Source organism: Blastocystis hominis (assembly GCF_000151665.1).
Source record: "Blastocystis hominis, Singapore isolate B (sub-type 7) whole genome shotgun sequence assembly, scaffold_14".
NCBI lineage: Eukaryota > Bigyra > Opalinata > Blastocystidae > Blastocystis > Blastocystis hominis.
In genome coordinates, this window is record NW_013171821.1 from 228,125 (window position 1) to 255,437 (window position 27,313).

The 27,313-nt window shown below is 50.3% G+C and overlaps 12 protein-coding genes; 7 read left to right on the top strand and 5 right to left on the bottom strand.

Moving 5' to 3' along the window:
- The first annotated feature begins 65 nt into the window (after positions 1-65).
- Positions 66-829, top strand: GSBLH_T00001842001 (uncharacterized protein). XM_013040314.1 has 6 exons: positions 66-123; positions 154-351; positions 383-499; positions 531-644; positions 675-722; positions 754-829. The coding sequence occupies exons 1-6, from the start codon at positions 79-81 to the stop codon at positions 793-795; spliced, it is 564 nt and encodes a 187-aa protein (XP_012895768.1). The 5' UTR covers positions 66-78; the 3' UTR covers positions 796-829.
- Positions 830-925: 96 nt separating this feature from the next.
- On the top strand, positions 926-1,879 carry GSBLH_T00006338001 (uncharacterized protein; the record flags this gene model as incomplete). Its single annotated transcript, XM_013040315.1, has 4 exons — positions 926-1,030; positions 1,061-1,231; positions 1,261-1,736; positions 1,810-1,879. The coding sequence occupies 4 exons, from the start codon at positions 926-928 to the stop codon at positions 1,877-1,879; spliced, it is 822 nt and encodes a 273-aa protein (XP_012895769.1).
- Positions 1,880-2,440: 561 nt separating this feature from the next.
- On the top strand, positions 2,441-3,483 carry GSBLH_T00007044001 (uncharacterized protein; the record flags this gene model as incomplete). Its single annotated transcript, XM_013040316.1, has 2 exons — positions 2,441-3,408; positions 3,459-3,483. The coding sequence occupies 2 exons, from the start codon at positions 2,441-2,443 to the stop codon at positions 3,481-3,483; spliced, it is 993 nt and encodes a 330-aa protein (XP_012895770.1).
- A 6,194-nt stretch (positions 3,484-9,677) lies between these two features.
- On the bottom strand, positions 9,678-11,121 carry GSBLH_T00001843001 (uncharacterized protein; the record flags this gene model as incomplete). The annotated part of the gene is made up of 2 exons (XM_013040317.1): positions 9,678-10,940; positions 10,969-11,121. The coding sequence occupies 2 exons, from the start codon at positions 11,119-11,121 to the stop codon at positions 9,678-9,680; spliced, it is 1,416 nt and encodes a 471-aa protein (XP_012895771.1).
- A 1,966-nt stretch (positions 11,122-13,087) lies between these two features.
- On the bottom strand, positions 13,088-13,547 carry GSBLH_T00001844001 (uncharacterized protein; the record flags this gene model as incomplete). The annotated part of the gene is made up of 3 exons (XM_013040318.1): positions 13,088-13,256; positions 13,287-13,423; positions 13,455-13,547. 3 exons carry the CDS (start codon positions 13,545-13,547, stop codon positions 13,088-13,090), a joined length of 399 nt encoding a protein of 132 aa, XP_012895772.1.
- A 218-nt stretch (positions 13,548-13,765) lies between these two features.
- Positions 13,766-14,415, bottom strand: GSBLH_T00001845001 (uncharacterized protein). XM_013040319.1 has 4 exons: positions 14,376-14,415; positions 14,082-14,341; positions 13,895-14,049; positions 13,766-13,862 (listed from the first exon to the last, which is right to left on the bottom strand). Exons 3-4 carry the CDS (start codon positions 14,006-14,008, stop codon positions 13,791-13,793), a joined length of 186 nt encoding a protein of 61 aa, XP_012895773.1. The 5' UTR covers positions 14,009-14,049; positions 14,082-14,341; positions 14,376-14,415; the 3' UTR covers positions 13,766-13,790.
- A 424-nt stretch (positions 14,416-14,839) lies between these two features.
- On the top strand, positions 14,840-16,654 carry GSBLH_T00001846001 (uncharacterized protein; the record flags this gene model as incomplete). XM_013040320.1 has 4 exons in its annotated part: positions 14,840-14,953; positions 14,984-15,054; positions 15,086-15,698; positions 15,729-16,654. The coding sequence occupies 4 exons, from the start codon at positions 14,840-14,842 to the stop codon at positions 16,476-16,478; spliced, it is 1,548 nt and encodes a 515-aa protein (XP_012895774.1). The 3' UTR covers positions 16,479-16,654.
- A 2,000-nt stretch (positions 16,655-18,654) lies between these two features.
- Positions 18,655-19,693, top strand: GSBLH_T00001847001 (uncharacterized protein; the record flags this gene model as incomplete). Its single annotated transcript, XM_013040321.1, has 5 exons — positions 18,655-18,834; positions 18,863-19,240; positions 19,273-19,380; positions 19,413-19,613; positions 19,643-19,693. The coding sequence occupies 5 exons, from the start codon at positions 18,655-18,657 to the stop codon at positions 19,691-19,693; spliced, it is 918 nt and encodes a 305-aa protein (XP_012895775.1).
- An 899-nt stretch (positions 19,694-20,592) lies between these two features.
- Positions 20,593-21,246, bottom strand: GSBLH_T00001848001 (uncharacterized protein; the record flags this gene model as incomplete). Its single annotated transcript, XM_013040322.1, has 3 exons — positions 20,593-20,757; positions 20,786-21,019; positions 21,049-21,246. The coding sequence occupies 3 exons, from the start codon at positions 21,244-21,246 to the stop codon at positions 20,593-20,595; spliced, it is 597 nt and encodes a 198-aa protein (XP_012895776.1).
- Positions 21,247-21,962: 716 nt separating this feature from the next.
- GSBLH_T00001849001 (uncharacterized protein) lies at positions 21,963-22,686 on the bottom strand (the record flags this gene model as incomplete). XM_013040323.1 has 6 exons in its annotated part: positions 22,606-22,686; positions 22,527-22,575; positions 22,402-22,493; positions 22,175-22,370; positions 22,062-22,146; positions 21,963-22,032 (listed from the first exon to the last, which is right to left on the bottom strand). Exons 4-6 carry the CDS (start codon positions 22,365-22,367, stop codon positions 21,963-21,965), a joined length of 348 nt encoding a protein of 115 aa, XP_012895777.1. The 5' UTR covers positions 22,368-22,370; positions 22,402-22,493; positions 22,527-22,575; positions 22,606-22,686.
- Positions 22,687-23,056: 370 nt separating this feature from the next.
- On the top strand, positions 23,057-23,513 carry GSBLH_T00001850001 (uncharacterized protein; the record flags this gene model as incomplete). XM_013040324.1 has 2 exons in its annotated part: positions 23,057-23,265; positions 23,300-23,513. The coding sequence occupies exons 1-2, from the start codon at positions 23,198-23,200 to the stop codon at positions 23,511-23,513; spliced, it is 282 nt and encodes a 93-aa protein (XP_012895778.1). The 5' UTR covers positions 23,057-23,197.
- Positions 23,514-23,535: 22 nt separating this feature from the next.
- GSBLH_T00001851001 (uncharacterized protein) lies at positions 23,536-25,948 on the top strand (the record flags this gene model as incomplete). XM_013040325.1 has 5 exons in its annotated part: positions 23,536-24,297; positions 24,326-24,507; positions 24,540-24,879; positions 24,911-25,123; positions 25,155-25,948. 5 exons carry the CDS (start codon positions 23,536-23,538, stop codon positions 25,395-25,397), a joined length of 1,740 nt encoding a protein of 579 aa, XP_012895779.1. The 3' UTR covers positions 25,398-25,948.
- Positions 25,949-27,313: the final 1,365 nt, after the last annotated feature.

Sequence of the window (27,313 nt, forward strand, 5' to 3'; positions counted from 1 at the left end):
ATCATAAGAGGATTGTTAAAAATAGGTTCTATTTTTCCACCTTTATAAAAACGTATTATTTAGACGTAATTAAGTACGATGAGCATTGCGAGAGTTGGCAAAGAGTTGGAAAGAATGGCCAAGGTGGTTTTCGGGTGGTTCTCTAAAGTATAGGACAATAACCCAGACATTGGTGTTATCTGGATAGGAAGTGATAAGAGGAATTTAATTTGCTTTATTAGAGGTCCTAAAGATACTATATTTGAGGGAGCATACTTTAAGTTACACTGTCATATTCCTGACAGATATCCTTTCGAGCCTCCAGTGATGATCTTTATGACAAAAGTTTGGCATCCTAATATAAGCAGCGTGGTAAATAATCCCTGATTTGCTTTTCTCCTAGACTGGAGCTATTTGTTTAGATATTTTGAAGTCTAAGTGGACTCCAGCATTAAATATAAGTATCGCTCTTCTTTCCATTCAAGCCCTTCTCACTGCTGCCGAGCCAACCGATCCTCAGGTAATTAAATTTCGGATCTGTGACCTCTTAGGATCATGAAGTAGCCACACAGTATCTCCAATCTCGCGGAGATTATGAAGCCAAGGCGAAGGAGTGGGTACAGAAGTATGCGAAGGAGAGCATCCTGACAGATAAGGAGGAGATGGTACATTCAAATTTGCAGTGTAAGGTGTAGATTGAACATTGGGTTCGTAGGGGGAAGAATCGAGATATGGTTAATTCTGTGGGTGAAGTAGTATGTTTTTTATGTGTAGTTTTTGGCTACGCATCACTGGTACGACAAAGGCATGCCCTAAAGGAAAAAAAAGTACTTGATCAATTTTCTTCTAAGTGTATTTGTTTAACATACATTAATGGACGTCGAGGTAGAACTTCCTTCAGTGGGAAGGGTTGGCTTTTATAATGAAGGAAACAGTTGTTTTCTGAATGCAGCTTGTCAAGTATGCGTTTGCTTTTGAAACTTTACTAAAGTGTTTATTCCATATCCCGGAGCTAGCAGTTCTTATTCTTACAGCAAAAAGCGGAGTTCTTGTATTGTTGTGGAGCCTCTTCGATTTTTAGGATAATTCTCTGTCTTCCGATGAGGAACTTATCCCTATTCTAGCAAAAATCATATCCGGGACATTCCAAACGCCAAACAAAGCTATCTATATATCTTCTATTTTTTCAGCACTTTCAGCACGGGTTCCTTATCTGTGTGATGGGACCCAGCATGATTCCCATGAAGTTATCGTACTTCCGAATTGTGTGCTCGACTCTAGGCGTTTCTTTTGCAAGCCATCGAAGAGGAATTGCTCGGTGCCCGTGTTCCGGGCAGTCCAATCGACAACCTCTACGAAAACGCCTCACCACGGGAGTATCAGCTGTGGTGGGACCACTACAAGCGCTACAATCCGACCTCCATTACCACACTTTTCTACGGCTACTCGATCACCTCCACACTCTGCTCGCATTGCCACGCCCACTTCTCTACGCTCTCCGCCTTCAACACGCTCCACATCCCCCTCCCCCTCACCCAAACGCGGTTAAACGTGAATCTTGTCCACCAGTTCCTGGACCTTCCTACCGGACACGTGAGTCTCCGAACCGAGCCAATCTCTGTCAAGGTGGGTCCCTCCGCCTCTCTACGCGACGTCCGCGCCGCCATCCTCGCTTCTCTCGCCTCGAACTCGAACACCAACACTCATAGTGATGAAAGCAAAGCCTGCTCTCTGGACATCGCGCTGCTCATCGGGACGTACGACCTCACCGCGCGGTCCATCGAGTCCTACAGCCTCGCCGCGCTCGACCAGCCCATCGACTCGCTCCAGAGCGACGGGCTGCGCAACTTCTTCCTCCTCGCCTACCCCGTACGTCGTCCGCGCGCGGAGTTCTCGGTAGATGCCCGCGCAGCCGGGGCCCGCCAACCTCCTCACGCTCCACGTCGTCACCTACGCCGACCGCGTCAACTTCGACGTCGTGCCCTTCGTCTTCCGCTTCCCCGACCCCCAGCCCCACCGCATTCGCGCCCGCCTCGCCCTCTTTTCCCGCGGGATTCTGCAGGGAAACCACTTCCACGACCACGACCGCGGACCCAACGGATTCTACTGCGACGCGCCCGACGACCACGTTTCTACGGTTTCTACGGTTTCTACGGTTTCTACGAGCAAAAGTGGAAGTGTCTCCAATGGACCCGATGGACCCGACGGACCTCTGGATTCCACGGTTTCTACGGTTTCCACGGATGGTTTGGCCAACCAAAGCGTTTCCGGCGGTTCCAAACCATCGAAACTGGGGAAACCGTGGAAACCCGGGAGCCCCCTCCATTTCCCGTTCTTCTCGAAACCCCCCTCGGTTTCCCCAGTTTCCCCAGTTTCCCCGAATCCCCCGTTCCCCCATGAAGCCTTCGCGGGTCTTGACGATTCCCCGCGGTTCCCGCGGTCGGTGTATCTGGATTGGTCGATGGTGGGCGCGGGCGTTTCGCTGATCTCCTTCAACATGACGATCCGCCCCGCGGCTCCGCGGCGGGCGTTACGCGACGGTTTCTCGCTGGAGGAGGGTCTGCAGAGCGAAGCCACGGGGCAGAACGCGCGTCTGCTGGAGGCCTGCCGGGAGTGCGGCGAAACCGCGGGGCTGTCGCAGTCGGTGCGGTTCGGCGCGTTGCCGCCGATTCTGGCGGTGCAGCTGGAGCGGTTCGACGTTTCCTTCGTGACGGCGCGCGTGGTGCGCGAGGGCAAACCGCGGAACGAGCCGCGGTACGTGCGTCGCAAGGTGGGCGACGCGGTAGCGTTCCCGACGCGCGGCCTGGATCTGCGGTCGTGGGCGGGGGACGAAGCAGCGGTCTACGACCTGGTGTGCGTGTGCAACCACAGCGGAACCGCGGACAGCGGACACTACTACGCGTACTGCTGCGACGAGATGGACGGAGAGCGGCGATGGTTCTCTTATAACGACGATCTCGTCGTGGAAATCGGGGAAACCGAGGTCGTAACGCCCGATGCGTATCTGCTGTTCTATCGGCGAACCGACTGCCAGCATGACGTGTATGCCGCCATGAAAGAGCTCGTCGCGCCGCTCCCTGCGCAGCCAGACCCCGTGTCGAACCGCGGGGAGCCGGAGATGGTGGAAATGGGGAAACCATTTTCGACGTATAGCGCTGCGCGGTCGGTGGGGGTGATTTCGTCGTTGATGTGCATCGAGGATATTCAAGGATATAAAAACATCGGAGGGAAGAACATGTCCAAGAAGAATCGGATGGTTTCGTGGAGACGAACCTCCCAGTCGATCGACCGGACGGACAGGCTGTCGCTGAAGACGGGGGAGGTGGTGATGAAGCCGGAATTGGAATCGGATGAGTGGAAGAAGTTTTGTGCGGATAAAAAGAAGCTAAAGAGTACGGTCTTGTATACGCTGGGAGGAATTGCGATTCTGTGGATTTTGGTGATTCTTTCAATTGTTTGTTTTAGTTCTAAGCGTACAGTGGTTTGTTGATCATGAAGAATTGATTGGATTACTGTTTTTCTAACTTTACGCTTTCTTGTCGCTCTTGCTCCATTTCATTGTCGTCTTTCGGGAATAGACATGGAGAGGCGTGAAAGGAAAATATTACCAAAGTTGAGAGCCAGCACTTCCAAGCCATGTAAGAGTTGGGAATCGAATCGAACTCGTAGCGGAAGCCGTAAATATTTCAAAGTCAGCGTGGAACAGCTCATCGATTTTGAATGACCAGAATACAGTGACAGCTCTATCATGCTTGCTAGAATTACAGAATGCTAAAAATATTGACACCAAGTTCGCCAAACAAGTGGGGCAAACACTTTCAGTTGAGTGAATGCTAGATTATGATGTCGGCGGACCCTTTCTACGATGCACCTATTACTGCTAAAGATCTACAAGGAACGAGAGCGGCTTTTATAGACATTATTCGGTCAATGCTCCAGCAGCACCAGCTCCTGTTACAGAAAAGCAAGAAACGAGAGAGAGTACAAGAAGAATCGTTCAGCAGTGATACTACTATAACCGAAACCCTCGAGCCCATTTCCTTGCCTCCCAACCTCCATACTGAACTGCGAAGACATTCAAAGAGAACAGGGCCACTCGGGCGATCAACTCAGCGTAGTCTCCATCTCTCCGAATCGCCATCCAGCACATCATCCAATTGTACTTCTTTCTCTTCTTTTCTCACCTTCAGCGCCTCGATTCGACAAATCCGAATCAGAAGATGACCTTCCCTCCCTCCACGGCTCCTCTCTCCGCGCCACCAAGGACGAAATCATCGTGAACCGCGATTATTTTATCTTTCTCTTGGAGCATGTCAATGGCCGCGATATCTCCAAGTATCTCACGCCTAAACACTGCCGTTTCCACCATTACCACCTGGATTCCACGGTTTCCCTATCCATTCCCGATCCGGCCACGCGCATCGCCAATTCCCTCCATCCCTCCAAACGCCAAATCGCCGTTTTGCGCGACCTCTACACGCAGCGCCTACTCGAAACACTGAAACACAATCCGAAACACAATCGAATCCAGCCAATCAACGCAAGCGATTCCGATTCGGTTTCTCCTCCCCGCGGTTTTCCTCAACCTTCAGCACCGTTGTCTTCGCTCCCTCTTCCCTCCATCTCCTTGATGGGTTCCACGGTTTCCACGGTTTCCACGGTTTCCCCGTTTAAAGCGGTGCGAGTGGAGAAGCCGGCGCTGGCTTCGTATCCGACGCCGGAAGAGCTCGTCGAGCTGTTCAACCAGCAGCCCATCCCCATTCCACAGAAGCAGACGATCGAGCGAACGCAGACGACGCAAGCAGCGACATCATCATCATCATCATCATCATCATCATCATTGCGATCGTCTGCATCATTCGTTTCATCGCAGCCCTCGACACAGCCCTCGACACAGCCGCAGGAAGCCAAGGCGGACGCGTGGAGCCCGTCGCTGGACAAAATGCTTCTGCAATTGTCGCGGCTGCACAGCCAGGATTGGGATTTTATCGCCGAAAGTACGCGTTGGAAGGGCGTGGCATGTAGTGCTGGGGTCGAAGACCCGCGAGCAGGTCAAACGGAGGTACGAGCAATTGATGGCAGAGAAAAAGGAAGCCGAAAATGGAGAAAATGGGGAAACGGAGGCGAGAAAAGAAAGGGAATGGCCGATTGGGCTACCGGATCGAAACGCTCCCGTTCTGCGAAGTTTGGGAGAGACACAATTAGACACAATGGAACACAAATTGGATGAAACGGTTCTGAAACTCAACGAATTCCGTGGAACACTCGTCAAAACCAAAACACAATCCCCTCTTCCCATCCCTTCCACGGTTTCCACGGTTTCCACGGTTTCCACGGTTTCTCCAAATCCATCCAACGCGACCGGCTCAACGGAGGGTCGGCGAGGGCGGCGAAGCCGGAATTTGGCGGCAGAAGGAGGCCGTTCTCCCGCGGGGATCCTTTCTTCGTCCGTTTCAGCGGGCGGGAAATTGGGGACGCCGAGCGGCGGAGGGAAGCGAGGGAGCAAATCGACGGAGTCGTGGACGGGTTTGGAGGACGAAACGCTGCAAGTGCTGGCGCAGACGTTTCAGTTTAATTGGGAAGCGATCGCGAAGAGTAGGAAGAGAAGGAGAGAAATGAGGGGCAGAAATGGTGTATAAATCGGCGCTGCAGTGCGAGGAACGGTATGTGGAATTGGTGAAACAACGTGAGGAAAGAGTGTGGAATCAGTGGTCGTAAAGGAATGGGAAATCGTCAAGTTTCAGCCACTCGATCGATCATTGAATGCTTTGTTGAGTGTTATTTTGCTTATTATATACTGCTACGGCTGCATATTTTATCGTTTCGATTTTCGTTTACTTTTACATCCTTCTTACTATTGATAGTGTTATTTTATTTTATTATATTTTATTTTATTACATATACATATATATATATATATATATTTTTAATGGGGATTGTTTGTTGTACAACCTTTTTGCAAGAAACAGTGCAAAACTGAAGCTCCAATAGCGCTGGATTGTCTTCTGCACGACTCAAATATTCGCCTTCTATCAAGTATTCGATCGCTTCTTTAAACGCCATTTCATTTACAATCGAAATATGCTTCTCCACATACTTCTGAATCGCTTTCTCGGAGACTCGTTTCTTCTTTTTCACGCATTGAATCGCCCACGATGCAATTCGATCCCGTTCATCCAGTAGACTATTATGCATTTCCTCCCTCTTCGTCTCTCCCAACGAAATCCGGAACAAAAACGGCAACTCCACGTCTTCTTGTGGTGTTACAAACCGAATTCCATTCGCATCGGCTTCGCAACAAGTCAGCGACTCCACGATTCGTTTCGTTGTGTCCTCTTTAAACGGCGAGCGTCGCTTCAGTTCGCTCCACCCAATCCACTGGTTTGAATCAAACAGCATCAAAATCATTGCTTGAGCCGGGCAGCAGCGGATGATTCTCTTTCCATCCACCTCCAATTCCACCCGACCAAACTCTGATTGCATTTCATACACACGCGATTCTTCTCCATTATCCTTCGCTTCTCTTGTTTCCACGTTTGTTTCCACGTTTGTTTCCACGTTTGCTGGAATGATAAACTCTTCTTCGCCCACAAACGACGAAAACAATCGTCGATTCACACGACCGCGGCGAATCAGCAGCGTTTTAATCGCCGCGCACGTGCTCGCAGCCAACGGGGAACCGACCAAATGCAACTCCAGTTCCACGTTTAGATCGACGAAACTCCATCGAATCAAGAAGAGTTTCATGTAAATTGCGTCATTGGAGAGAAGGCTGCGAAACGCCGCCGCGTAGTGAAGAACGGGAATCGACGCGTTTTCGCTGCAGAGAAGCGAATGCATCGTGAGCTGCGAAATCTCCTCGATTTTTGGAATTGCAACAATCGGACGAATGTCAAAATCGTCGAATTGCAGCGAATTCGATAGAAACTCCAATATTTTCTTCCCCGTTTCCACGATTTGAGGGTCGACCGAAATCTTGGTGATTTCTGGAATTTCGATGGGAGCGCACAAGTTCCAAAAGAATTCGGTGAGCGAAAGAACGAATGAATGAATGAAACTCTTGGAAAGGTTGGGCTTTAAATCGAGTAAAAGGGGAAACAAATTGGGGGATTCCCACGGGAATCCGTTCTTTTCAAGGTCTTCGATGAGGGGCTGCCAGTATAACGAAGTATAACGAGATCGCCAATCGATCATGGCTTGCTCGGTCAGAACGGAACTCCACCGATTGAACGCCTGATCAATGGCTTGGAGGGAGGGATTCGATTCGAATTCGGAGAGGAAAGGATGGATGAGAAAAGAGTGCAAAATGTGAGTGCGATTGGTTGGGTCGATTGTTTGAAGCACACTGCGCAAGGCAGTAATTTCAGAGTCGTTTTGAGATTGACGGAGGGATTCCAAGATTGTATCTTGCTGAGGAACCAACACTAATTCAAGGAAGAGAGAGTAGGCGATGGAATTGAACGTCTCTTGTGTTATAAAAGAAGGGATCTATAAGGGGTGAAACACGAATTCATAAAAATACAACACGAAAAAGCAGAGATGACAACAAACTCACAACGCGTGAATATCCTGGAAAATCGGATTGTGAATTGAGGCGAGTACAGAGCGTAGTCAAGCCTCCAAACACAGTCTCGAGAATCTTGTTAACTCTTCCATTTCGGATGCATTCGTCGCTACATCTACGACTAGAGAAAGTACAAGCAACATACAGTATAAAACTATAGTGCTCTTGAACTGATATGGGGTTTCCTTCAATCACGCTAGTAACAGTCCTCGATACACTCTCCAGCAGTTGTTTTTCTCGATTACTCGTTTTCATCAACAAACACTCCAATTCTTAGTTTCATCTAACATTCTCCTCAACCTTCGAATCTCATCCTCATACGCATCCGCATCGTTTTCCATTAAAAACAGCTCGTTCTTCAGCTCCATAATCTGCTGCTGCATCTTGTTCTCCTTCCGTAAAATCGCTCGAAACAGCACGGAAACTTCGCTCATTTCCTTCGATTCCTCTGTCAAAATAATGCTTGCGCTCGCTCGCGACTCCAGCAACGGCTGCATCAGCTTCGTGAGCGAGCAGCAAGCGAAATTCGGAGACGCTTTGCCTTGCGAGATGGTTTGCAAGAGCTCATGGAGCAGCTTCCACGATATATCGATTTTGTTGTCGTCATCCCGCATGGAAATCTTAAAGATGTTCATCGTCGGTTGATCTGCCGAGGAAAGAAAGACATGATGACCACCCACGGATGATGCGTTGCGAAGATATACGGAAAGCTGCTTTAATGAATCGATTTCGCCGGAGTACGACGTTGTGATGCCGTTCACGTCGAAGAGCGATACAATGTCTCCCTTGATGCGTCGGATTCGGATTGTTTGCTCGATTAAATGTCGCCAAATGCGGATTCCGTCGTCGGGAGAGGAAGAAACGATTATGATATTGCTAGCTTGGGATGTGCATGTAGAAAAGAAGCGATTTAAAAGTTTCCATTCAGATCGAAGAGGGATGCAAAAGTCAGCCAGTTTGCTATCTTCCGAATAGGAATAGATTCGGCTGTCATGAAACGATGCACAGACGGAACCAAACTGCTGTACGATCGCGGGGAGGGACGACGCACTTTCGTGGAGAATCGAAACGGAGTGTTGGATCTAATGTTTTGAACTCTGTCGTTGGAAATACGTGAGGAATTACCAGTTTATTTTCTTCTTTGACCTGATCCACCGCGCTTACCACCTCCTTTAACTGTGTTTTACACCGCGAGAGCTCTTCCTTGCACTTTAGAAGCAACACATGCTCCTTTGCCTCTCGCTCTTTCAATTGTTTGATTTCTTCTAAAAGACATTCTCGCTCTTTGTTCCACTCCTGCTTCTCGGCTTCGTACGGTTAAGTCTAGCCGTGTTCCACCTTTTCAAGGATATAAGAGATTCTTTTTCGCCTTTCAGCCTGTTTAGTTGCAAAGTAAAGTTTTTCCTACCGATTACAACTTGGACCGACGTCTATACACAAGAGAATCAACTACTAGGGGTATTCGTGAGAGGACCTGATTTACGACGCCTGTGTGGTATTCAGCATCCTACGCGGTTGAAGTCCGGTTGTTCACCCCTTACGTTCATTATTCCAACAAAAAACGAAAAAAACTATACATTTTCGCGTTCATACCTGTGAAGCACCGTTCCCACATCGAACGGCAGCGACACATTTCCGGCCACACTCAGCAGCGTCTTCTCGTCCATCACATCCTTCCACAACTGTCGCTTGTCCGCATGACACGTAATGATCTTGATAAAGTTCTCGTAATCCGCCTTCACGAGCTCTCCGCGGAGTATCGTGCAGATGGCGAGGGCCACTCTATAAAACACGACCGTGCCGTCGATCAGGAAGAGATCCCAAATCGCGGTCGCGACTTCGATCGGCAAAACGCTCAAAAACCCGCACTGCAGCCACTGAAAGAAGAAAATGTCCGTCTGCACGCCCAGCTGCTCCTTGTGCCGCGCCACCTCCGGACAGACCTTCTCCAAGCAGACATCGAAGAGGTGCGAGTACTTGCTGCGTGTCAAAAAAAAGCGCCGATTCTACGGGAGAAACTCCTCGTTCATCTGGAAATAGGCGAAGAAATGGCGGGAGACCAGGAGATTGGCGAGCGCGCAGAACAGCGCGAACTCGTCGGCGATGTACAGCGCGAGCAGCCCCGCGACGAAGCTCATTCCCTGCACGTACCCGAGATCGGGCCGGTAGATCGCGAAGATTTCGAGGCATTGCTGCAGCTTGCTGCGCAGCGCCGAGCCCACGCGGAACAGCTGCAGGGCGCTACAGTCCAGCGACTCCCCCGCGGGTACCCGAAGGTGCGCGACAGATCGACGCCGACGCCGCGGAGCGTCTGCTCGCGCCCGATGGTGACCGTGGAGTTCCCGCTCGGCTCGCGGTAGGCGTAGGCGATGGAGAGGCGATGGCGCTTCCAGTGCCGCTGGTACATGGAGTAGATCTCACGAGTCAAGTGCAGGGCGTTGCCGATTTGGTGGGACCACAGCTTCCCGCGCAGTTCGATGGGCAGGCCGCGCCGCCACTCCGCGGCCACCTGCGTGGTCAGGCCGTGCGTGAAATAATCGCGGGAGAGCTGCGAACGCCAGAGAACGAGGCGGGTTTGCTCCTCCAAGTCGAGCTGTCGGATCGTTTTGGTGTCTTTGAACCGCGGGAAATCCATCCATTTGGACGGGGCGGCTTCGGGGAGGGAAGTGGAGGCCTGCGAAGTGGCGGGCTCGCGAAGAAACACCAGCACGTCGTCCGCCGCGGCGATGGATCGAATGTGCGAGAGCGCGGGGTGTGGCAGAACCGCGGGACGCGGGACGCTTTCCACGGGGTCCGGCAGTCCGAAGCAATTTCCCGCGTTGCGGCCCCAGGCGATGCAGCGACCCAGCGTCGTCGCCAGCAGGCAATTGTGCGCCCCACACGCGATGGTTTCCACGGTTTCCCCGGTCTGGAGACAGGCGTTGAGATAGATCTGCGTGGGGAGATGCGAAATCAGAAGATGATTGGCTGCGCCCTGCGGACTTGTAGAACCCAGCGGATCGCGGATCCCCAGCTCGCCGAAACTCCCGCAGCCCCAGGTGAACACGGAGCGATCCTTCGCGAGGAGCAGCGAGAAGCCGTCGCCGCAGCAGACCTGCTGGACTTGCAGAGAGGAGGGAAAGCCTGCGATCTGTCGCGGGGAGAGGAGCATTTCGCCGTCGTACGCGCCGCACTGGCCTTCGCGACTGCGTCCGCAGGCGAAGACGCCGCTTTGTTTGTGAACGAAGACGGAGAAGTGGGAGCCTGCGGCGATGTGTGTGCAGTTTTGAAAGCAAAGAACGGGCGTGTAGATGAACGAGAGCGAGCTCACGCCACAGGCGCCGCTTCGATTGTCGCCCCACGCATACACGGCGCCCGACTCGTCCAATGCGAGCGAGTGCGTCGACGACGTGGCGATCTGATCGAAAAAACCCGTCCAATCATACCATGACAATTCGTTTGTTCAACAAACTCGAAACCAACATGGGCGTTTCGCAGCGATGCACGCTCTTCCCGACTCCCAGTTGCCCAAGCTGGTTGTCGCCCCACGCGTAGACCAATCCGCTGTCTAGCAGCACCAAAAAATGCCCGGAACCCATCGCGATCTGCTCGATTTGGCTTCGCTGCAGCGTTCGGCGAATGCACAGATACTGATTCAGCTGCGGATCGGCGAAGTTCTGCCCCGAGGCCTGCGTCGCGACGCGTTTGGAGACGTAGAGATCGCCCGTGCGAGTGAGATATCTGCGATGGACCCGAGAAAGCGATCAAAACCCGATCAGATCGGTGCTGCAGGCGAGCTTCGCGATGTCCACGTTGGCCAGCGAGGGGAGAGGCGCGAAGCTGGGACTCTGCAGGACTTCGACGGACGATTTGAGGTCTTGGTCGAACTGAAGCGAAGCGCCTTCGTCGATTTCATCGTTGTCGCTGCTGGAGCTCGATGATGGCGAGGTGAGCGGACTAAGCGGGGAGAAATCGGGGCTCTTCGCAGCTTCGAAACGATCACGAGCTAGCTGGAAAGCGAGTTTGGTGGAATCGTCGAGGGAGGAGCGAGAACAGAAGGCATCGAGAATGGACTGTGCTGAAAAAGGAAAGTGCATAGCGTACAGTGAAAGAGCCTGTGAGTTCGCCTAGAAACTCGGCGATTGCCTTGTCGGGAGAAGCGATGGCGTGGAGTTTCAATTCGAGATCGATAACCTGATTTAGAGCGGAGTTTTCATTGAGTGCGTCGTCCTGAATTTCGATGTCTTTGCGAGCCAAGTCCCAGGAACACTGAATTGCTGTTTTCCAGCCCTCGACCGAATCCTCGAAACGAGCTTTTAAAACGAAATCCACGTCCACCGATCGAACAGTGAAAATGCGGTTATCAGACGAACTGGAGTAAATTCCGGTGCAATGACTCAGTTCCAGCATTCCGATCGGCGAATCTCTCTCACTCTTGTAGTGGAAGGAATCCTTGTAGTAGACAAGCACGGAAGCTCTGCGCATTATACAAACCGTCAACTCTCCACGTTAGCACGAAATATCGCTTTTTCCAGCGCTTCTTCTGGTTCAGAATAAGCAGCTCTCCGGAATCTATCGATTCACCCCCATCAGCTCCCCTACATAAACTCTGGGACAATCCCAGTGTTTTCGATTCCTCCGGTGATAGACCCAAAGGACTATTCATGTTGCACACCGACTCCAAGGTTTCAAACAAACACTCCATTCTAAGGTTCTATGAAACGTAAATCCGACCGAATTTCCCTCCGGTCCCGCCGCCACTCTCTGCATGGGCGTCTCCACCGGCGCCGTCACATGCGGCAACTCGTTCACTCCAAAATCAGGACACGACATCATCCGCGGTCTTCTCTGCACGATTTCCTCCGTCTCCAAACCCAGTCCCGACACCGACGGCGCTCTCGACGCCCTGCCGCTCCGCGTCTGTCGTCCTCCCGCGCCTCCCGTCGCTCCGACGCCCGCCGTCGCGGCGGAAGGCGGCGTGGTGGAGATGAAAATGCTCTTCTCGTCGCCCTCGCCCTGCGTGTAGTGGCACAAACTCAGCTTCTCCGCGTACGTGAACACGATCGACTTCTCCAGCCTGCATCTCACTCCTCCCTCTCGTCACTACGCCGAGAGATCGTTCGGAAACACCAGCGACGGCACCGGGCCGCGCGGGTTCTGCCCCACAAAACGCTCTTTGAACTGCGTCAGCTGCTTCCAGAGCTGCTCCGCGACCGTAGACAGGAAAACCGGCTTGAACCCGCTCTCGAACTCGCGCTTATCCTGCTTTTTCTTGTACTCCACTTCCAGCTTGGCGCCTGCGAACTGCTCGTCTTTGAGATAGCCCCAGGCCTGGATGGAACCGCGGGAAAAAGCGTACGATGCCGGCGTCTTCGATGTTGCGGTATTGAATGAAGACGGTGCCGGAGAACTCGCGCGCCTTGGAGTGCGGTTTGGTGGAGATGAAGGTGAAGGAGAGCGGGGAAATGGCTTGCTTTTTCTGAGAGTGAGAACAAAAAGAAGAAAAAGAAAAAAATACGATCCAGTCGAGGAATTGCGCATCGGATACGGTCAGAGGTACATTCTTTAAAACGAGGGTGGTCTGGAAAGAGAGGGGGATGGAGAGTGAGATACGCTGGTAGGCATTGTGCCTTTATCTTGGCCAGGCTCGATACGAAGCTCATCATCTCCGAAGGTGTAGGTTCCTAACTGAAGACACTCGTTATAGCCGATTTCCGATGTAAAAGTTACAAATCTGATCATGATACAGAAGGAAAGTGAGAACCCAAAGAGACGACCCTTTTCATTATAGCGCGGTTGGAAATCAATGCTTTTGATATCGGAGAACATGGAATTAAGCAGTTCGACAAATTTGGGTTTATCAAAGTTGGGACTAAAGTTCGATACACGGATTCTAAAGATCTTGGATATTATCCACACAAGGAGGAGCTACTGGGCGTCTAGCCTCCAACTGAATGGAAAGCGATTGGGACCGTCGCCTGTTTTCTTTTCCGTTGGCAAACGAGCTACTGCGGGACCTATCCATCGGGATCCTTATCAATTCACACTACCTGCTGTTGTAAGAGCTCCCAGTTTCCAAGCTAGCAAAGCGAGATCCTCCTGAGGAGACATTCCTTGGACAGTAGCTTGGAGCCCTTGGATTCTATGCAATCACGTGAAAAAAGATTAGTAACAAATCGATGTTCCTTAACTTCTTCTGCGCTCATCACAAAAAATAATCTGCCTTGTGGAAACAAACAAGAGGAATGCACTAAATAGAATACATATTTTACATCATCCAGTAACTATCATCGTTGGATGGAGGGGGAACACCGATCATTCCTGTCCGTTGCATTTGTTCCTGATAATTCAATGGATGTTCGTCTTCCATACATGAAGGTTGCTGCACCATTGGGGCTGAACCTGCCAGTGGAGGAAGAGAGTAAGAAATCGGACCAAGGTCCTCCAATTCATTTTCCGATTCTTCTTCCTTTGATACCGGCCCATGATAAATCGTTAGAGCGAGGTTGCGGTAATTCTCACTTTGCCTATACATTAGTCGACTCCAAAGAAAACCTACTTCTCTGCCTCTTCCTGCAGTTGGCGAATTGCAATTTCGGGCAGATCGGCAGGCTTCTGCCCAAAGGCCAAATATCGCACCACATTCTCTGGTAGCCTCTCCAGTTTGTCGCATCGCTGCTTCTTACTTAAACTAGGTTCTTCATTCTCAAAACCACGTTTCAGGGTAGGAACGGGAGTTAAAATATATCTGTCTGGAGGTAGAGGCGCGTCCGGACTTATCTTCTGTTTCTTTATCCAAACTCCGGGATCCTCATTGTCCTAAAGATAAGTTCACACCAAGCATATAACCTACCAATGCTGAATAATAATCTCTCTTCATTTATGCAATTTTCATTAAAAAACAATTTAAGAAAGCCTTCTCTTTTCGAGAACCCTTTCCTTCCAGAACCCCGCGCGATTCATCTATTCTAGAACTGTATGTGTATAGTGAACGACTGATGAAGGGATTCTTGAATTTCGAAGAACGCAATCTTCGACAAGGACTTTAAACACGATCTTGAATACCAAGTAGTTTGCTTGCTTGGGAAAAGAGGGGATGGCAATAGGGAAAAGTGTGTATCGCAACCTTGGAAAAAAGTGTAATTCGTTGAAAACGGTAGCCACTTCGCAAATATCGAATCTATTCTGGGAAGACGATTTATAATAAAATCATCGGCCGAATTGATTCGCGCAATGGTTCTCTTTTGCTCTTCTCTTTTTCTCCTTTTCAACTTTTCTAACACACAGATTTGGTATTATTTTTTTAGACCTTCTGACATGGAAATCTCTACGAACGACCAGTACCACGACGAAAAAGAAAGGATTCCGCTATGGAACACAAATTCCAAGGACAAGAGGGATACTACCTATATTAGAATCACTTCAAAAAAGGTAATTCTGCTTCTCACTGGATATATATAGGGAACAAGCCATCTTTTCTACACTTCTGTAACTCAAACCGATGGCATGCCTTCGCTGCGAGAGCTCTACAGGTACGGCCGTTTCGAATCGGTAATCGGATAGAATAGGGCACGGTCCATCCAGTTCCCACACGATGGGACCTTCTTTTGCTGCACAAGCGTTCAAAAAACTGTACGATGACAAAGCAGATCGTTACGAAGTCACTTTATATGGTTCTCTGGCTGCTACGGGAAAGGGACATATGACCGACGTGGCCATTGAGAACGAGTTGAAGCCCAAAAAAGTCACGTTCATCTGGAAGGCTAATGAAACATTAACCTTCCATGTGAACGGTATGACCCTCAAGGCCTTCCAAAACGACAAGGCAATCGGTCAGGAAACCTATTACTCGGTTGGAGGCGGAGCGATTATTGCCGATTCTAAGCTCGACAAACGCGAAGGCCCCTACCGCAAGACCTTCGATCCAGTGTACAAATACTCCACGATGAAGTCGGTCATGCGCTGGTGCCGCAAGACGGGCTACAAGCTGAACGACTACGTCTACCAGAGCGAAGACGACGAGATTCACTCCTATCTTCTCGAGGTCTGGACCGCGATGAAGCGCTGCGTGGAGATCGGTCTGCAGGGCAAGGGCGTGCTCCCCGGCGGGCTCAATCTGCCCCGCAAGGCGCGGGACATGTACCGCGCGGCGGAGCGCAGCAGCAAGTTCATGAGCGTAGCGGCAGGGCGGCAGTCTCATCGCTAGGAGAACGCGTATCTCTTCGCGTACACGCTCGCCGTGTCGGAGAACGACGCGGGCGGGGAGACGGTGGTCACCGCTCCGACGTGCGGCGCGTGCGGCATCGTCCCTGGACTGCTCTATTATCTCCACAAGCACCAGCCCAGCATCACCGACGAGGACTGCATCGACGCTCTCGCCGTCGCTGGCGTCATCGGCAATCTCGCCAAGGTCAACGCGTCCATTTCGGGAGCCGAAGCGGGCTGTCAGGCCGAGGTGGGAACGGCCTGCGCGATGGCCGCGGGCGCGGCGTGCTTTCTGATGGGCGGAACGACGGAGCAGATCGAATACGCGGCGGGAATGGCGATCGAACACATGCTGGGATTGACGTGCGATCCGGTGAAGGGACTGGTGCAGGTGCCGTGCATCGAGCGGAACGCGATGGCGGCGACGCGGGCGCTGGAGTGCGCGCAGTACGCGCTGATGACGAACGCGTTCCACATTATCTCGCTGGATGAAGTGCTGATGACGATGATCATGACCGGAGAGGACATCGAGGACACGCTGCGCGAAACGTCGAGGGCGGGGCTGGCGCAGACGTACAATCTGGACGAGCTGGCGAAGAAGCAGCGGTTCGCGGAGCTGAAGAGAAGATGGCTGGGATTGCATAGGAAGGAAGGGATTAGCATGTTTTGGGGAACACAGGGAGAGGAAGGCGGAGAATCGGAGAAGGAAGAGGGGGACATAGAGCACGAATCGGAAGTGGAATTAGAATGAATGAATGAATGAATGAATGAATGAATGAATGAATGAATGAAAAGCTAAATGAATGAATGAATGAATGAATGATGGGATTGAACTGACTCTTCTCATCAATGGTTTTACATTCCTCTGTGTACTTTAACTCGTTTTAAATATATTTATTTTTGTATATTTTTACTTTAATTCATAATGTTGTGTGTGTTTACAAACAGAAGAAGGAAGCAGAACTTCGAGAAAGGACTCATTGATGGCTCTCTGACACTCACTTGACAGAATATCGGCCAACGGACGAAGAATCAGAATCTACAAAATTAGTAAAGCAACAAGAATTAAAAACTACCGTGATGTTCTGCAGAATAGTTGACAAAATGAGATTCTCGGTGTGGGAAAGAGAAGGGAGCAATTCCTTCAAGTTTTCTAAAATACGAATAAACATATCACAGCACGTAGCAATCACTTTCACAGCATGTAAATCGAAATTCTACATCAAACGAACCAACAGACACAAACTGTAGTATTCCTGCGCAAAAATACAAACTTTATATTTCCGAGATGTTTGTAAATGTGGGGAAGCGTTAAATCATAATTTAATGTAATGTTCAAGTTCGGGTTCCATTCCACGATCTCACTCTACATTTCGACTAGACCTCAACTTCTTACCACTTGAAGCGACTTCACTGCTTCCGGAGAAGAGATATAATCCACCTCACACAGAAATTGCTGAAGGAAATTTAGGCGATATACTTGAGATCCATTGATCGGATAATCCGACGCAGTATAGGCAATATCCACAAGCGATCTCAACCTTTGCTTAACGGTGTTGAAAATCTTTACCGTTTCTGGTTCGACTCGCTAGAAAACTCATTTTGAATACATTTTGACGATAGTTTTACGGTTTCCAGAGCAAGTACATCAGGGATACAGAAACATGCCTTCGTATACTTAAAACGTTCAATTAAAGAGTCAATCTTTTTTTCCATCCAAGAACAACGGATACGCTGTAAGCAGTTTTCGAATAATGACACGCGATAAAGGTTCAGGCGTATGAATTCCAAGAGGCACAAAGATCCTTCGCGTCTACCCAAATCAAAGGGCTAAAATTTAAAAGGGGACGTTAACGGTTTTTCAAAATACTTTGTAAGAAAACGTAAAATCTGTAAAACCAGATGGATGCTGCAAAGAAGGGCAATACAGAAGATTATCCTACAAAGAATTCCCAGGAATCACCGAGCTCGAACTTTGCCACACATCCTATCGTATGTCTATTATTATGATGACTATGGCTGTAGACGTCTTCCAGTTTACCGACAACTCCAAAACTATACGATCTGACAGAAAAGCCACTGAACCATTATTCCCCTAGCTACTTAAGCTCGGGGAAAGATTCATATATTAACGACCGATTTTCGTTGGCTTTCTTTTTCGATTTGACTTCTAGGAACCAACTCCCTGGTTTATTCAATAACGAAGATATTTCTTACCCAAACATTCAGAGGCCGGCCTATCCTTTCTACCTGTCCCCTCTAAGTAAAGTAGTCGACGAAAACGAAGATAATCGTTCTACTTGCCCACTCTATAGTGTATTTGTTGTTGTTTCTTTTGTTGAACCCAGAACCCACCAAGTAGTAGTATGCGCAGCGGATATCGCATATTCCACCATCCCTCCGATGATTATTTAGACTTTTTCTCACCTCATTCTAACGCTATGAGTTTCGACTCATTTAAAGAACTCAACGACTCTAAGCAGATCATAGACCCTTCCACACCCTTTTTCTCTCTGGGATCGAATCCTCCTCTTTTTGATAAACTATACTATTCTCCCGCCATGTCTTGTAAAACCGACTTAACTCCGTACTTCCTTCTCTCCCTCCCCTCATTCCCAGCCCTCCATGCGGCACGGACCCGACGCGATTTTCGCAAAGACGAATCGAGCTGCATCTCTCGCGGGAGGACTCCGAAAGCGACAAAGAAGGCATCAATCGGGACGTCCGCGACTCCTGGAGCCACCAAGCCAAAGACGGGCGCGTGGTCGCTCCGCCACGCAGCGACGTGCGCATCACCGTGTTCCACTTGAGCGAAGATGGCGATCGGGACTCGGAAGGAGGCGGGAAGGACCCCGCGGCCCACCCGAGCGGCGCGTTTCAGTCTGTTCTCACTGCCCAGTCGACGCAGTCAGGCCGATCTGCTCCGCATGGAGCATCCAAGCGGCGCGAGCGCGAGCGTGAGCGCGACGCTGCAGGGGAGTACGATCTTCCTGCGCACCGCGAGCCCGACGTCTCTCCGACCCACAACCCAACGCACAGCCACGCGCCGGTCCAACCGCCCACTCACTCTCCCTATCCAAACCGCGAGCGACGGCGCGGCCGTGAGCGTTTACAACGCGGAGTGAGGCTGTAGAGGGGTCCGAAGGCAGCTCGGACGGAGACGCGTCCTTTCAGGAGAACGAGAGCGACGACGAGCTGCTGATCCCGCGCTACGGACCCTCCACGACGCGTTCGCGATCGCATTCACGCCGACAGGCAGCAGCGAAAGAGAAGAAAGCGGCGAAGAGCTCGGCGGGAGCCGGTGGAAGCGGAGGCGCCCGGCCGCTCGCGCGGTCCGTGTCGCAAGGGAAACGTTTTTTCTTTGAGGACGAGTCGAGCTGCTCGTCGAAAACGACGCGGCTTGGTAGCAGTGATCGGGGTTTGTCACGCGAAGAAGAGTCGTCTGGGCGTGTGCCGACGCGCGGTCCTGCAGGCTCCAGTTCCGACGGGTCGCCGCACGATCCCAACCATTCGGTTTCCCCGTTTCTCCTTTTTGAGGGTAGAAGCACACGTGCAATTGCCGGAAGTCGCGGTGTCTGAAGCTGTACTGCGAGTGTTTCGCGTCCGACGTGTTCTGCAATGGCTGTAACTGTGTCAACTGTAAAAATAACCCCGTATTTTGGCGGTGGTGCGGCGTGACGCGCAGGAACATTTGAAAGAACGCGAGGAAGTGAAGCAGGCGCTGATCCAGCGCGATCCGCACGTGTTCGAGCCGCACGTGGTGTGGGACACGCCCGCGACGCGGACGAATTTGCGCGGCTGCAGGTGTCAGAAGACGCGATGTGTGAAGAAGTATTGCGACTGCTTCCAGAACGGGATTTGCTGCGGTCCGAACTGTCGGTGTGTGGTAGAAGTGGGGAGTGGAGTCGATCGTAGGACTGCAAAAACACGGAGGAAGCGGCATTGAATCGTGCGCTCAGCGCGTAGGAGGAAGAGGAAGAGAAGGAGGGGACTGCGCGCTTGGGTGGGGAAGCGCTCGCTGGGATCGAGAACACAATGGAAGGGCGATTGGATTTTCGGGAAATCGCGAAGAGTTGAGTTGAGTTGAGTTGAATCGAATCGAATCGAATCGAATCGAATCGAATCGAAATCGAATCGAAATCGAATTGAGTTGAATCGAATCGAATTGAATTGAAATTAAATCGAATCGAATTGAAATCGAAATCGAATCGAATTGAAGTTTAATCGAAATCGAAATTGAAGTTGAAGTTTAATCGAATCGAATCGAATCGAATCGAATCGAATCGAATCGAATCAATGTTGAAGTCGATATGAATGTCATAATTGAAATCAAAACCTTTTGTGGTATTTAGTACGTACTAGTTTGTTATTATGGAAGCAAATGGTCTTAAACTCATAGTTTGAAGGTTTATGGAAACAATATTTTATCTTTTTTTGTTTGTATTTTATTAAAACTCATTGCTTGACTAATGCTTTCTTCGGATTGTTTGTGGAAACAATTACTTGATAGGAAGATGGAATTTATTGATTGTTAGTGTGCGTGGAAAAGGGACACGCACTCCAAAGACTACCACGATCATATCCGCCCTTTACTCTCTATGTATAAATGATAATACTGTGAACAAATAGAGACTTATTCAACGTTAACCTATCATTCATTTGTTCTATTCTTTAATAGCACGTTGTAATGGTACCCTCACTCTATGTATGTAAACAATCCATCGTTTGTTTGGACTCAAAAGGGACTACTAGTGTCTAACCGACAATCTATTTTGATGATGATCATCTTCTCCACTCCCTCTTAATTCCTTTTCTCGGATCTGCACCATCGCATAACACTCAATACAATTGCTAAAACAAACAAGTCAAACAAGCTTTTCCAACCCTGCACAATGTCCACCAATAGCATCACATTCCTCCATCCCAGACGCTCCAACCAGCTGCAACGGCGTGAAGGTAACAGCGATCTGGCAGTAGTACCCGTTCATATCCATCACATTTCCCATCGTAAGCAAGCACGGGAAGCGAATCTACCTCGCACGTCCCATCCATCCATACATTGCGCCGATCATTCGCCACCGTGAGGTTAAACGATCGCACGGCGTGATGCGTGCTGTTCGCCAGCTGCCCCAACTCGCTCCACGCCTTCGACAAGTCGCTCACCACCACCAAATCCAGCAGCGTCAGCGCGTTTACCTCTTCGATCGTCGCGAATTGGAACAAACTACGGTCAACTCTCTCTCCCTCTGCGCCTACTGCATAAACGCCGAGTTCCCTTTCAACAGCTGCGCGCTCGGAAGATTCGCCACCACCGTCGCTACGTTGCTCTTCATCCACACATCTTTATAGTTCATCCCCGCGGAGATCGACAGCGTTTCGCTCCCCTCCGCCGTTTCGCTCGCTTTGGTCGACTCCTCCGGTTTGGGAGATTCTCTAGTTTCCCCTGTTTCCCCGGTTTGTTGGAGGGAGGAAGCGTTTTTGGCTCGTTCCTCGGCTTCGGCTTCTAAAATGCGTCGCATCAAACTGTGGCCTTTGTAGCGGTCTGGATCGCGCGAGCGCGTTGAAGAGGCAGCAGAGCGACGTTTGGACGTTGTGTCCGAGGAAGAGGACGAAGGGAGGGGTGATGGAGCAGAAGCAGAAGCAGAAGCAGAAGCAGGAGAGTGATTTATAGGAGGATTGGAAGGAGGAATTTGAAATGGACTCGGACCATATTGAATAGGTTCAGACTCCTCTGAATCGGGAATTACTGCTTGATTGATAATTTTATCGATATCTTTATTGAATGAATAACACATTTGCATACAGCCAAGGGAAGCAGTCAAACGATCGCGCTCACGGATGAGATCCTTCATATAATTTGCTACAGCCTCGATCGTGGATATTTTGTCCGATTTGAAATTCACGCCCGCTTCCTACTTTGAAGCAATGTGTTTCACTTGTACGGATAATATGCTTCGAAGCTCATCAATGTGACTATTTATCGTTTTTATTCTTCTTTTCTCTGCCTCATTATGATATGCTCGTTTTCTTTGTTGGGACGCCGAATAGGACAAACTATTTCACCATAAACTGGAAAAATAAAGAGTACGATGGTGGCGGCATTACAGGAAGAGGAGAACTCATTTCTCTGAACTGAACGAATCGGGTATTCTGACTTCAATATCCAACACCTACTGAGGGTAAGCAACCTTTAATGCAGTCGAGAAAAGAGATAAATTAGATTCTAACAAACAGGTCAAGCAAAAACCCAACTACTGCTGTACTGATCCATCGAAAGAAATATTTCCGAGTGGCTTTCCAAATATCTACTCTAAACCTCAAAATCGGAACGCACTTAAAAAGCTGATTCAACACTTCACAGATGATCACGGTTGTATTCTCATTAATATCCGTATGCACCACCAACTGCGGGTATTGGACTATTTCGTAACGATTTCGCTCGCCTACACAGCAAACGAAGAAAATGCTCGGGTCCGTAGATCGCAGAGGGCGGCCGGAACTCCTTGTTGTGTAGAACGGAGCGGAGCTGCCGCACTTCCGGTTTGTATAAAAGACGGCCTGTGAAGAACTTGTCAAAGTATTGGAGAAGGGAGGAACAAACCACTTGCAGCTCATGCGATGGGGTTTCGACGGAGTGCATAAACTACAGATAGGTAGTAGGCTGAAATGAAAACGTCGTCGAGAACCTGAGACACGGAGGGAACGCGCGGGAGGGGGACATACTTCGATTCACACTCGATCGACTACCATTCAAAGAATGAGAAATCTAGCACAATCCAATCATTTACTAGAATCTTACAAAGTGAATGAGGGAGTTTTACGGGGATACGCGGCTCTGAGATTTCGCACTACCAATTCAAAAGATTTCGTTTGCATACAAATGTCTGGCGTATATATCGCTGAACTGCAGATTTGTCTTGCTTTTTTGCAGGCTTTTTCACAACTTGAATCTGCTTCTTTTCCAAAGGAGTTTCTGGTTTTGTAGACTTGACTTCGGATTCTCTATTCTCTCCATGTGCTTCATTGTCACTTCGAATCTTGAGCCTGCTCGCGGGAACTAATTCATTCCACTTGTTGGACCATCCATTATAATGAACCATATATTCCTTGCTGTTTGTTTCCATATTAAACCGAACCTCGGTGACCTAGACCATGAGGAGCAAAAACAATTCTCACGATTCCACTATAATATGCATTCTTATATTCGATGTAAACAGAGCTGTTTACTTCAAAATCGCTCATAGTTCGGAAAATAGGAAAAAGGGATCGATTTCTGTCATTCCAATGAATTTGGATTAAAAGAAATCTTCTATGAATCGTGATTCTCTTCTTAAGCATAGTGATTTGGAGGAACAGATCAATCCTACCTTCCGAAGAACAATTACAAACTTTGAATCGGAGGAAGGTCCGAAGAGTCACAACAAATTGCACCTGCTTAACGGTGTGGTTGTACCCTGTCTCCTCCACATGATGGGTATTCTGTTTTTCCTCCAGATTCCACATGCAGTTGGGGAGACTGGCTGGTTAGCGACCTTTCTGTATCTTTTTTTTTGGGTTTCTGATGACATATAGAATGTTTATTGTGGGAGAATCCATGGCGCTCTTCACTGCCATGTCGCTGAGTGCTCTTTGTACCAATGGAAAGATGCGAGCTGGAGGTGCATATTACATGATTAGTCGCTCTCTGGGACCGGAGTTTGGAGGAGCGATGGCATGTCTGTTTTTCACCGCGTACGTCGTTGGGAGTACGTTCCACATTTCTGGTTTGCGTTCGGTACTGGTGTAATGTAGGTGTCGTCGAGATTGTAATGAATACTTTTCTCTCCGACCATGATACCCAAGCCGTGCGTATCACCGTGGGAGCTGTAACTCTCCTCGTCGTAGCGATTGTGGCTATGATCGGAGCCGAGAATTACGGCAAGATCAATCGCTTCCTCTTCCTCGGCCAACTCGTCACCATCTGGCTGACCTTTGGCTGCATGCTCTTCCGCAAGGCTCCCTACGTACGTGTCTCCCTCTCTCTTTTATCCCCTCAGGAGCTCCCTCACGGCGGTCTTTTCACCGGATTCTCCTTCGCCACCTTCAAAGAGAACTTCATCCCGCCCACGCTGAATTCCTCCACGCTGCGCTCCGTCTTCGCCGTGATCTTCCCCGCCATGACCGGCATCATGGAGGGCGCCAATCTCTCCGGCGATCTCGAAAACCCGGGTCGCGACCTGGGTCGCGGCACGATCATCTCGGTCTGCACGTCGCTGACGCACTACACGCTGCTCTACACGCTCTCCGCGTTCGTGTTCACGCACGACACGCTGGTGCAGAACACGGACGTCTTCCAGGACGTGGGGTTCTCGCCGTACATCGCCGTGGTGGGCATCTTCATCGTGGGATTCTCGTCCGCGCTGGGCTCGTTCATTGGAGGCGCGCGCGTGCTGCAGGCCCTGGCGCGCGACCGCGTGTTCTCGTTTTTGGGATGCTTCGGAAAGGGGTATGGGAAGGGCGACGAGCCGCGGATTGCGATCTTGCTGATGTTCTCGTTCTGTTTTGTCTGCTTGTTCATTGGAGGGCTCGAGGTAGGCATGGAAGGGAGTTGCGAGGTAGACCATCGCGCCCATTATGACCAATTTCTTCTGTTTGTCGTACGCGCTGGTGAATCTCTCCGCGTTCGTTCTCCGCATCACCGGGGCGCCGAACTACCGACCTCGCTTCAAGCTGTGCTCTTGGCAGGTTTCGCTCTCCGGCGCGCTGCTGAACTTCATCATCATGTTCTACATCAACTGGGCGTACGAGCCTCCGCCCTTCTTCATCCTCTTAGCAAGGCTCTCATTTCGGTGCTCGTGATGGTCGCCATCTTCATCTATCTGCTCTACACGACGCCTCGGCAGGAGTGGGGAGACATCTCGCAGTCGCTCATCTTCCACCAAGCCCGCAAAATGCTTCTGAAGCTCGATCTCGACAAGAACCATCCCAAATACTGGCGTCCGTCCATTCTTCTCTACGCACCCACGCCCGAAACCTTCCCGCTCATCGACTTCTGCAACGTTCTGAAGAAGGGCGGACTCTACGTCGTGGGCACCGTCTATCAGAAGGACTTGACGCAAGAAAACGACGAGTTCTACACGCTCGAGAACTTCTGGTCGTTCTTCATCGGCCACGTTCAAGCCGTCTTCGCTTTCTCACGCGTAGTGCAACGTCAAGGCCTTCTCCATGGTGAGCTTCGCTCCTTCCGCGGCCGAAGGACTGCATAACATGGTCTCAACGTGTGGATTGGGTGCCCTTCGTCCCAACACCATCGTGATTCCGCTCGAGAAAGAGCGCTCCTACGGCGCTTCGTCCTCCGTGGAGATCCTGCATCGCCTCAAGGGCATGACGGATGTCGATTTGCCGCTCGTATCGGTGGTAGGACGCGGGGAGAGGGGTTGATAGGAAGCCATTGCCGAGCCAGCTGAGCGATTCTGACTATTACGCATTGATTAACGATGTGATGGTTCTGCAGCGAAACATCGTGATCGCCGCCAATTACGAGAAGATCCAGCCACATGGCACCGAGATCTGCTGGCCGGCGATGCGTGACAACTACCCCAATCCGAAGGAGAACACGCTGGACATGGTGATCGTGGGCGACTGGGACTGGCACGTGGAGTTTTCGAGTCGTTTTGGAAGGGAGGAGTGACGGGTAGATTATCTCTCCCTCATTATTCAGTACGGTTACATTATCCATCGAAACAAGAACTGGAGTCGATTCACGCTTCGACTCATCCAGATTCTCCCGGATCGAGATCCGAATGAGGGTACAAGGCAGTGAATGCGGCATCATCATGTGTAGAGTTTACTGAGGAGTACGCTCGATTGAATGAAATGCTGGAGGAAGTCCGTGTGGAGGCGAAGACCATTGTGACTGGAATCCCTTCGAGTGCTTTTGACGAGTTCAAGAATCGCCCGGATTTCTGTAATTCCAAAAGTTGGGGCTTATTCGTAGCTTTCCATGTTTTGCCGTTTGATGTGGTGGCGAAGCTGCTGAATCCGCTGCTGAAGGAGCTTTGCCCGCACAGCCAGATGATTTTGATGAAACTGCACGCACCCGATGGAGATCAGAGCGGTGCGGCAGAGTACATGAAACAATTACGAGCGTTGGTGAAAGATTTACCGCCAATATTGCTGATGAATACCAGTACGCACCTCCCTGTAATCACACGATATATCTAATTCATGTGTATCGCCTTGTTTGTGTTTTGTTTGAATCACAAGTGATAGTTGCGTAAATAACTCGGTCATCAATCTACCAGTCTATATCTATCTATACAAATATATCAACTTGATGTTGAAATTAGACGAAGCGAAGCAGATGACAAGCTGCTCTCTAGTTTCCAGATTCTGATGAAAGGATTTGTAGCTTTTGTATTGCTCGCTACTATCGCAATCGCGAATAGTATGAATACTGTGTGCTTCTTCATTTCTAGGAAGTTGTGATGGTAGTCAACTTGTAGAGTGTCAAACGGCCAGCGGAAACGCTGTAGATAATAATGCTTGTTCCGGGTACTATGCTCTTTGTGGTAATGGAGTGTGGTCGGACCCTATGCCTGTGTCTCCTGGTACAATGTGTCTCCGGGGTGTTCTTGTGCACTCCGATACGTGTAATTCGGTGATTACGAGTGCCCCTGGACCAGTTGACGAGTGTTCCTTCACTGACTACTTGTGTGTGAATAGCGCTGGCCAAGCACAGAAGGGCGACGCGACCTACTACCGAACATGCGTGGACGGAAAGCTCTCCGCGATCCTCCCTGTTCCTGAAGGAATGGTGTGTTCCCAGGGAATCATCACTCGCACCGGGCTCTCTACGATTTCCCCTCGAATCTGTGATGGCTCCCGTCTGATCGAATGTCAGACGTCGAACGGTGATGCTGTGACTGGATCGTGCTCCGAATTCTATGCTTTGTGCGGAAATGGCTACTGGTCGCAGCCCATGTTTGTGTCGCCGGGTACAATGTGTCTCAATGGTGCGTTGGTCCATTCCGACAAGTGTTCTTCTGTCACGACGTCGGATCCTTCGAAGCCCACTGACAAGCCTTCTGGACCCACTGACAAGCCTTCTGGACCCACTGACAAGCCTTCTGGGCAGGGAGATGAATGCTCGTTCTCGGGAATCTCGTGTACGAACGCTGCAGGACAGGATCAGAGCGGCGAGACCAAGTATTACCACACCTGCACGAACGGATATCTCTCCTCCGTGATCGCAGTTCCCTCTGGGAAGTCGTGCTCCAATGGAAAGCTCATCAATTCGCCGGACGACTGCGAGCCGATTCCCTACGACTGCTTCTGGACCGGGATTCGCTGCACCAACCAGGACGGAAACGAACGCGCGGGCGTCTGCACGCTGTATTACACCTACTGCAACCATGGACAGGTTTCGTCGCCTCTCCCTGTCGGGAATGGCATGTACTGTCTGGATAATTCGATCGTGGAGGCCACTGCCTGCGCCGTGGGTCCCGATGATTCCTGCACCTTCTGCGAATTGGTGTGCACGGATGCCGATGGCAACACCGTTCTGGACGAATGCACGGACTACTTCATCACCTGCGACGAGGGAAT